Consider the following 10597-nt stretch of genomic DNA (forward strand, 5'->3'; position numbering starts at 1 on the left):
CAGCAGCCGATTAACGGTCACTGTCTGGGGCTTAGCGTCTCAGTGGGCTAACAGTTGTGTTACTGATTATGTTTCAGCACGACCACAATTTATAACAAGAAAATAAAAATGGAGAATAAAAAAATATATATATAATTAAATCCCTAATGAGCTCCTCTGACCCCTGCTCTTCTCCCAGCAAGACGTAAATGACTTTCTGCGCGTGTTTGTGTGTGTGTGTGTGTGTGTGTGTGTGCGGGTTTGGGGCCACCAATCACCACAAAAACAGGACAGCACACTGTTCAGACCGCACGGCTCTCCAGATGGGGAGAGCTGATCCCATTCTGTTGAGCCGAAGGGAACTGATGGTGTGTGTGTGTGTGTGTGTGTATGGCTAAGTATTTGTGAGTGCAATGACAGTCTGTCTATGTGTGCAAGGGAGAGAGTTTACTGTAAGTGTGTGTGTGTGTGTGTGTGTGTGTGTGTGTGTGTGTGAGTAGACATGTCTGAAGGGAGGAGCAACTTTGAGCAAACATCACTCTTCTTCTTTCACTGAGTTTCATACACACACACACACACACACATTCGCTCTCCTGGTGTCCTAACAGCATCAGCTGGCCTCGAGGCAGGATGCAAAGAGGATCCCAGCTCTTTCCGGGAGGAAACCAGGCCGAAGGTCTATGGGCACTAGCAGAGGAGAGGCTGCTCTGCTGGAGGGATTGTTTAGCCCTGTTACTCAACCCTGGGGAGCGATCAGGATTACGAGCAGAATCTGTCTCTTTAGACAGAGCCATATCTGTCAAATTGATTTATGCCAACTGTCACTCAACAGAGCATGAGCATGTTTTACAGGATGTGGCTAGGCCCGATTTCACAGTAATTAGCTAGGAGAGGCCCTGTGTTCAGAACATAACACATCCACTCATTCATGTACTAGTGGTTATTCAAAATATAGTGCACTACATATTATGGAGGGATTGAGTGACCAAAAAAGGGTTGAATTTCTGGTGAAGCCATATCTACTTTCTCTGTTATTGTTTTGATCTGGGGACTTGCTGGATGTCATAGATGCAGCAGTTGCACTTCTAAATGAATCTCATTGACGGGTTTGGGGCCCCGGGGCCAGTTTCAGCCTGCAGAGGAAGACTGAGGATTTGAAGTTCATGGGAAAAACACCTAATGCAATCCTGCCAGACCGCTTGAGGTTCACTTACGTAACGTTTGTTGGTTTCCGCACACAACTTGGAGTGAGTAATTGCAAACCTATGGTATGTGGCCTTGCCTATTTTTGAATCCTTTTTCTTCTCTCTCTCCTGGCTGTGTCAAAAACATCGAGCTCTTTCAGAGAGGCAGGGAGGCCCCTGTTGACGGGGAACAGCTCAATCTCACTGGTGGCTTGGAGAGGGGTGCAGATGTAATAGGAGCTGACGGATGAAGACGAATGATTCCCGTCACGATCCCTGGCCCACTGAGATGCATCAATCTCCTCTTCTGATCAGTCAAGGTCTCACCAGAGGAGGGAGAGAGAGGGACAGAACGAGGTGAAATACTTTAAAAAGTGCAGGTCCCCATTTGCAATTTAAATAAAATGAAGCCTTTATGACCAGGACATGTTCTATTCAACAATCTTTTTTAAATTCCATTTAGATTTTTGCGAGGCCCATGTCTGACATCATTGAAAGACGTGCTCAGGGGTTTAAGTCCCAAACAATTAAATGTCTAATGCGATCATGACGAAAGGGAGAGTCAATTTCCTGGCGAGGAGAGCGAATCTGGAGCGAGAGGAAGACGACTCCTCCGACCGAAATCTAATTGGCTGTCAACACACGTTGAGCAGGGATAACAGTCATGCTCGGAGGTGTTCTAATCAGATTAAGGTAAACTGCTCATCCACTGATACCTGGCTGACTTTAAAGTTATTAGAGCAAAGCCGCTCTCGTCTGTAATGACACTAGCGGGCAGGTCGGGCCGAGAGCTCCATGTGCCACCATAGCCTCGGCCCAGACTTTGATTACATTTCACTGCATCAGAGCATGAAACTGAGATGTCTTCAAATTGGCCCGCAAACATCAGTGGATGATGAAGGGACCGAGACAGCAGGCTGTTGTATATGTGTGTGTGTGTGTACAAGAGGGTCATTTTCCATGTCCACCCACGCTTTTTCTTCTGCCCATTTTCTTCTAGTGGAGATGGAGAGAGACCAGGCAGCACTGTGGGCCTATTTGATCTAGTTATGCTCCAACAGAACAGGGCTATTTCGAGAATGCCCAGGGATGAAAGGGCTGTCGGAAAGGGTTTCATTTTCAATTCCTCCCTAGTATGAGTGCCACTTACTGTATTGGTTCATTTCAATAACTGTGGGGGCCCCCGCACACATAGTCACAATTCACAATGTGTTCACTTGTGAATTTAGCAGTGTTATTCTGCCTGTTGACCCCTGCATCCCTGGGAGCAGTTGGCTGAACCGTGGATTTCATTTAGATTTGTTAAAGCACTCAAAGTGAATGAATACCTAAATAGCATGAGCCAGTGGTGAAGGATAAAGGCGATGTCTTAGGGCGAACTAACACCCATCCTCGCCACTGTGACGGTGAGGTTTAGTGGATTTACTGTATTTCTGAATTCTGACACAGAAAGATTTGATGGTAGTTTTTTTATTCAGGCAAAATAGTGCACATTCAACCCTAGTTGAAACTAGGTGTGCTAGTTTTTTTATTCAGGCAAAATAGTGCACATTCAACCCTAGTTGAAACTAGGTGTGCACATTCAACTAATGTTGGGACCATGTACTGAATACAGGTATCAGCAAACCAGCAAAAAACCAAAAAACTATTTTACTCCCATATGTTACATATGTAACATTTGGACACTTCAGGTCTATGGCAAACAATGTTTATTCAGACCACTGCTTGTTTGTGTGCATTGCAGATTTCCATATTCCCATCTGTGACGCCACACACTCAGCTCAACATGGTTTATTCTGTAAGCGTGCTTCATCACCTGAGCCACCCACGGTTGATCTGTGACTCTAATGTTAACCTCATTACATGGCATCCATAATGCATGAAGATGAAGATACAAATCCATAAGCGCCAGACCTAAGCACGGGGCTAAAAACATGACCAGTGTCGATTAGTCACTTCTTTGCTTACAAGGAAAGCTGATAGGCTCTCTGAAAATAGCCTCGTCCAGCTCTAAAATATTCAGTGACTGTGGCTCCAATCCAAGGCCAGTGAGGTACAAGGCCACTGGACATAACGGACTAGACCAGGGGCCCCAGCTCCAATGGGTGTGCTGTCCACTGTTTAAGTTATTCTCCAATCCTCTGATTTCTTCATTCACTGACAAACTCCCAGAAAGGGATTCCACAAAGCACCTCATGATCGTATTATTGAATCTGGTGCTCTCCTGTGAAGTGGGAATCCCTAAAGTAACTCAAGACAGGGGTTTGCTTTGGGTCAACTCAGCTGCTTTCCCGGGTTTAACTCGGCAAGGTGAATGCATCACCAATACTACATCTCATTCCTCATTCTTCTAACGAAAACATATTGTGGCTGATGCTGTTGGCTTCGTCGTGATGCCCTGCTGCCAGGTACCAAAGTGATCATAATGTGGTCGATACAGTGCTGGAAAGACAAAAACCTCAAGATGTTTTCTGTGAACGTAGGCTATCACTCAGAACACTGCAAATGTAAGATATTCCTATCTAAAGCAATCACTTATCATTGGAGAGCCAAAACAACCAGTCCACAACAGAATCAGCCAATGCAGCTGTTGTTGTCTGAGCACCACAGTACACCTGGATCTTCAAAGGTGTCTCGTAATGTTTGTGTTCTTTTCTGCCAGCAAGCTCATTGAACTCATTGTGAGTGATTAATTATCTAAACGGCACTGTTAAATACAAGAGAGAGAGAGAGAGAGAGAGAGAGAGAGAGAGAGAGAGATAGTAATACAGATATTGAGTTCAGTAAATAGTAACTCATTGAGTGGTCTTGACTTAGCATGTTGTTTTGAAATGTAGATCTGACCAGCTAATAAACACACATGGGACTGGGACATGTGATGAGAAGGTGAGTCTGGACTTCATCCACCGGTGGTACAGGGCGAGCCTACCATCTGCCTCTCTGCTGGCGAGTGTCGTGTGAAATAGCAAAAACTGACAACTGACCAAGTCCAAACCTGGAAAGGAGAGAGCCTAAATCGAGTACCTAATTTTTCACAGCAATTAATGATTTAAAGAGAGCTCTCTGTGTGTGCTGTGATTGCAAGCACAGTTTGAGGTATTTGTCATATGACCTTTTCAGGCATATTCCTGGTGATGGGAGTGAGGGGGGGGGGGGGGGCGTGACCATGGACCAACCAGGCAGCAGTCACGGCCCTCTGGCTCCCTAAAGGTCAGGAAAGGTCATCTGCCGCACCCCAGATTCATGCCATTTCTGTTGGCCTTTCCACTGGCAAGCCTTAACACCCCCCCCCCCCCCACACACACACACATATCATTACCACACACAGTAGGGCTAAATCTGGCGATACGGTACATACTACAATAACTGGGTTATGATTCATGTTATTGCAATATATTTCAATACTGTGAGGAAAGGCGATATATTGCGATTTTTGTTTTGTTAATTTTTGAAAAACTGATTTTATAAAGACACCATCATAGCATAAAATGTAAGTAAAAAAGTCTGCTTTAGACAAACAATTCAGTACAGTGTACAGTAGCCTACAGTTCTGCCCGTGCCAATAACAAAATAAAGTGCTTGCATGTAAGCTTAAAAAAAATCGATACAGTATTGCCAAATAAAATATTCAAAATGTTATCGATATTTTATATCAATATTTTTTACACCCCTAATACACATAGCTACAGCATCTGCTTCCAATAACAAATGAATACATCGTTTCATAATTTCAGTCTGTTTTTCAAGGCAAGGCAAAAAGTGTACTAGCGGTCCTCTCCTGGTGGCCATGAGAGTAGGTCCAAAAAGAATGTACATTGAACATTGAAACACCCATTAAAGTAACGGAATGTAGGAATTCCTTTTAGTTCATTTTCAATATGTACCCAATTTGTCCAAAACATACAAAAAGGGTCATGCTCCTACCTGTAACAACAATGTTAGGCCTACATAGTAGGCTACCAGGTGTTCGGGAGGCACCTCAGCAATGTCAGAGACCCCATTTTTCATATTTTAAGTCAGTGTAGCATTGAAATGAGTTTAAAGTTGTTATTTTATGATCGAGAAATACACGGTGTTGCTTAAATAGACACTTAGACATAAACAATGGACTGTCACATAACCTACTGTGCTCAGAGACTTTCTGATGATGAATCTATGATGTAAAACGTTTACCAGCATAGAATCAAGTCAATTTGCACAACTAGGCTAATACTCTTATTGTTTGGCTTGTTACATTTGATTTCAGGAAGCTTTGCAGCCTATAAGATATGTATTTTTATTAAATAATACATTTATTTAATCTATATTTAATATTCAATAGGAAACATGCGAACCAACCTCCTTAATCAGCTGTAATGTGTGTAATAGTCAGACCATAAACACGCCTACGAACCAGTAAACTGTTTCTTCACTGAATACACTTATAAAACACACGTAGGCTACACGGTGTGCTCACGGGGAAAGACGCACCTATAGCCACCCCCGCGCGCTCACACGGACTGAAAGCAATAATTCCAGCGTTTTCCACAAGAACCCAAGTGCTACGACAACATGTCAAGTTGACAGCGGAAAACCGCCCCTAAATCAAAAACAGCAGTTTAGACTGAGAACGAAATAGCGACAATACCAGCACAACATAACAGCCTAGTAAATATTGTTAGTTTAACGTTATGTTCCCATGCGGTGTGTCTAAAAACCTATAGTAACCAGTTTAAAATAATACTTCTTTGTTTACATGCAGCGTGTGCTGTGAAGGACTGACAGCTCAGAGGAGTCCAACACACCGCTGAGTTCAGTGCCTTAAACAGGATGCACATGGTCCAGTCCAGTTAGGTCACTGGTTGATGATTTAGGAATATCGTTTGATCTCATAAAATCCACAAAGATTTATCATGGATCTAACTAAGATATTTAAGGTATTCGAATCGCGGAAAAATACTTTTAATCAATATTAATAATACCGTTACCCTTTCACGAGCTTAATTCGGAGCCCTTGCTTGAACAAAATAGCTTATTACAAAATATGATTAGAATAAAATAATAGTTTTGTAGGGATGTAAAATACCGCGAGGTATTTCATATCCTACCATGGAGCAGGCTGTATTCGTACCATCAGTTATTGGAGCTAAGCTCAGTCAATCATGCAGAATAATCTTACCTTTCTCTTGACTTGAAGAAATTATTTCCTCCTCCTTTGGATTTGCAACCTGGGTTATGATGGACGTGTTGTCCATGGAAACGGGATGTTATTCCTCTCCTGTATACACTTTAATATACGTATGCTTGCTTGCTAGCGAGCTAGCCAAGACTCCGAATACGAAACACAACCATATAGCGATGGGTATCTGTCCGCATTAAAATCCACTTCACATTGATGCAAAAATAAAGAAACCCGTATGTAGCCTATTATGCGCGAAGGCTGACTGGACTTAACGTCATTTCCACGAAGTTTATAATGTCTTTTATGTAAAACACGCTAACTAAGGTAAAAAAAACAAAGACTCAATCCTGCATCAGACGCGGTCTCTTGTGGGTGCAGAATAGCCTCCGCCTCTCGGCCGATGCATCAATGCTAGGTCAAGGCGTACTCAATAATGTAATATTTCTTTCGATTTGTATTGTCTTGTCGAATATCGTGTTGTCGCTGTAGCCTGTTTTCCCAACAGAGATGCACGCTTCCAATATTTCTTCTCCAATCCAAAGTAGGGTAGCCCACCTCAATAGCTGCACGGCATAGGCTGGAACTCGACAACTAGAGCAGCCGCCTACCCTAAGCGAAATAGACTGCTGGCTGTGTACAGCTACCGCTTACTGTCCATATAAGAAAACGGATGCAAATGTGGTAGCTGATACGGTGTTTTTGTAAGGCTTGGTATGAAAGTCAATACAGTTACTGTAGGCAGCAAGCTGCCCTCGACGTAATTTAAGTGGTGTTTCTGGCTTTTAGTTTAAAATCAGAGCCTATGGGGATCCATATGGGACATTGCAAAAATGTCTAGAGCCAAAAATAGTGTAAGCCTATGTTGTGGGTCTGACTGTTTAATTTATTATAATTCATAATTTCTTAGGCTATATGAGCTTATTTCTACACTGATTTGAATTACAGTTCTGTAGGCCTAATTATAAAGGACAGATATAGGCAGCCAATAGCCTGCAATTTCCTGAATGACAAAAATCATGTTTTTCATAAACAATTAGTTGGCTATTTTTGTGATGTGATATGTTGAAGATAGCTAAAAATATGATCTTGCTGAGGCAAAGGGTACATTTTCAGACAAAATTTGCTAGTAGGCCTAATTTACAAATGAACAATGATTGACAATTGTATTTTAGTTTGGCTTGAAGATCAAGTCTATGTGCAATTTATCACCTTCATCTTAGCCTAGCTAACTTATTACTTTTGACGATCAAGCCGGGTTGCAAGGTTACTGAAGGGCCTTGTGTTAATGTGGGTCACTGCTGCTCAGAGTTAACCTGATGAGTTGGGTTGAGGCGGAGGAGAAACGCTATTGGGTTTCCAGACCAATTCACAATGTTGTTTCCCCACTTGAGAGACCGTTTCAGATTGCTGTGTCTCCACCTGATCCAAGAGGACTAGGGTAGCCTAGCTATAATTTAGACCACAGCGCACAAAAGTAGGCTACCCAAACTACATTATAGGCTAGTCTATAGCAAGGCAAAGTGAGTCAATTTCTTGCATTCTCCTAAATATCTTGGATATATGTGACTTGAATATATCCCTTCTAATTGATTTTTTAATCTATAAGGATAAATTAGAGATAAACTTTGTTCTTTCTTGGCTTTTTAATTTCAGAAAAGAGCAGAGGGAAAATACACAGCGGGTGGTTTCTCATCTGTTGTTATTGAGCAGCTATACAGAGGCCAGAGGGAAAATGCTGTTTTCTTATTACTCACAGGAATTGTGCTTTATTGGATTTCTCTGGCTGTCACATTAGTAACCATCAGCCCTTTTATGTTCAGGATTGAATGTGAACTGGGGAATCTTGCGTAAGCCTGCTTTTAGCTTTAATATGAGGTTTTCTTTAAATGTTCAGAATTCTGTGTATTTCCCGGTGGAGAAATTTCAGCATACCATGCTTATGTATGCTATAAAAATACAGTCTCTTTGCTCCAGTTTTTCTTATTAGTCAGTAACCTTTAACCTGAAATATATAGACTTGAACATCATTTAATTTGGAGGTCATTACCACAACACTGACTTGCAATTAAAGCTGAAACAATATTGGTGAACTTGATACAATACAAACAAAACACGTTTTTATGATTTTTTGTTTAAAAAAAATGCAACCAAAAGTTCGGTGAAAGAGGAGTTCAAATGTGTATTTGTTTTTTTTTCCCTCATCATGCTTTCCACAATCCACACAAAGACCTTATCCATCAGTAAGTTGTATAAATAATGCATGCAACATGACAACATAATGTAAAGCAGAAATATTGGATGCATGGAAACATGGTAAACAATGTATGAGTTAATACAGCCACCATAAAAATGGATAACAAATGTTATGTGTTTTAAGCTGGTATGAAGAAAAATAAACACCTTTAAACCACTGACATTTAACAATAGTTAGGAGCCAGTTTAATGGTAGAGAGCATAATGGTAGTCTTCATGAGCAGTGTCAGGTAATCATTTTTAGAAACTTCACATTCTGAAGTCTTGTGGGTGCCTTTCCAATCCCCTCATCCCCTAAAAATAAGGCTCACATTGACACGGTGCATACTCAAATGAAAAATAAACATAGAAAAACGTGACCTGCTCATGGAGGGGGGTGGGCGGTGGGGGTTACATAACACTTCCAAATGGGCCTCCCCCTCAGTTCTTATAGCCACATGTTTGTGGTATGCTGTGGATATCACTGTCAGGCATTTTTCCTCGTAGCATATAAATCACTGTCAAGTCTAAGCCTCAGACGAATGTGCTGGCTGTTTGATCAACATAATCACATCATAATTTTAGAGTGTGGCCTGAGGGTCGCAGCTCTGTTGTGGACAGCCAACACTGAGAAGAGGGACTTCTGCTGCCTGTGCATGCATATCTGCTTTGATGTCTTTTCTGTCAGGGATTGTGAGCTTCCTCTCCCTCTCTTCCTCACACAACAAGGGAGTTCCCAAAACACAAAGCATTGATAAAAAAACACCCCCACCCCAAAAAATGCTGTAACTCCAATATGATTATACAGACTTCCTGAGAACCATTTTGTAATTGATCCAGTGACGACAATCAGTCTAATGGATTTCTTTGCGGTTTAGGTTGAAAGACATGCAGCATATTAAAATGCCAGCCTCGGCAACAGAAAGCCAAGGGCTTGTCAGTCATTTTAGTTTAGATTGGTGTTCACTTACATAGAAAATGCATTGCATTCTTTGCTGGCGTGTTAGTGTACATCTAGTTGACAACAATCAAGCAGAATTTTGAATGTATTTTTTTTCTTTCATTGCTCTGCAACTTTGTATATGAAATATGTTTGTTGGAGATGGAATTAAACTCTTTGTCTGTACTGCCATCTTGTGGTGGTAATGAAGAATACAATGAAACCATCAGACATCTTCACTAAGGAGCCCCCGAAGGGCCATGGTGGAATAGAGCTTCTTTTGCGAAGCCTAGTTTCACCAAACTTATTACTTCATTTGACTTTGTGAAAAGACTGGATACTCACAATTGGCATATGTCATGCCCACTAGACCCAATTACTACCAACCTCCTCCAACACATATCTGTGTGGATAGTGTGGATAGTGTGTATATATAAATAACGTAAAAGAAGGGGGGGGGGGGGTATTACAGAACGGAGGAGGCTGGTAATGTACACGGCTTGTAGTTATGTTTTTGTTGAATTTAGAAACGTTAGAGATGGGGACCAGGTGTCTTCAAAGGCTGATATTTGCTTCTTTCTGTGTGCATTGTGTTTTTTCCATTGAAATGTATTCTGAGATTAAATTTGTCCAGTGATTGATGTGGCAGGATTTCTTTGATTTCCAGTTTTGAAGGACTACTTTCTTAGCGACAGCTACAGAGATGAGCAATGGATTCCTGAATTTTTGCGGGATGTGGATTTCGGAGATGTCACCAGAAGAGACAGAAAGTTGGGGATGATGGGATTCTGTAGCTCAGGATGGTGTCTCAGTGACTGAGCCATAATTCGGCTCTGTCTTGCTGCGCCACCTGGTGGACAAACTACGTAACGCCAATACTGGAAATCAGAATGTGAGTGTGTGTACTTGTGTGTGTGTGTGTACATGTGTGTGTGTGCGTACATGCGTGTGTGTGTGTGTGTGTGTGTGTGTCTGCCAGCAACCCTTCGCTCAACACCACCATCTACAGGCTGATGAGTGTACAGTCACTAAATGTACACATAAATTCATTTGTTTTATACCCCCCCATGGTAGCCTGGAAAATCCAGACCCTGATAATCT

The 10597-nt window shown here is 41.8% G+C and overlaps 1 protein-coding gene across 1 annotated transcript in view; it reads right to left on the minus strand.

Annotated features, from left to right (window-relative positions):
- ctdspla (CTD (carboxy-terminal domain, RNA polymerase II, polypeptide A) small phosphatase-like a) overlaps nucleotides 1-6925 on the minus strand; it is a 42009-nt gene extending 35084 nt beyond the window's left edge. Inside the window, exon 1 of the mRNA XM_076290601.1 lies at nucleotides 6322-6925. Coding sequence (XP_076146716.1) covers nucleotides 6322-6397 — 76 coding nt within the window. The 5' untranslated portion in view covers nucleotides 6398-6925. The remainder of the gene's footprint in view (nucleotides 1-6321) is intronic.
- Nucleotides 6926-10597: the final 3672 nt, after the last annotated feature.

Source organism: Alosa pseudoharengus, unplaced genomic scaffold (assembly GCF_046254945.1).
Source record: "Alosa pseudoharengus isolate Yale_2024_CS ecotype anadromous, Long Island Sound unplaced genomic scaffold, YU_APseudo_1.1 YU_APseudo_1.1_scf_18, whole genome shotgun sequence".
Classification (NCBI taxonomy): domain Eukaryota; kingdom Metazoa; phylum Chordata; class Actinopteri; order Clupeiformes; family Clupeidae; genus Alosa; species Alosa pseudoharengus.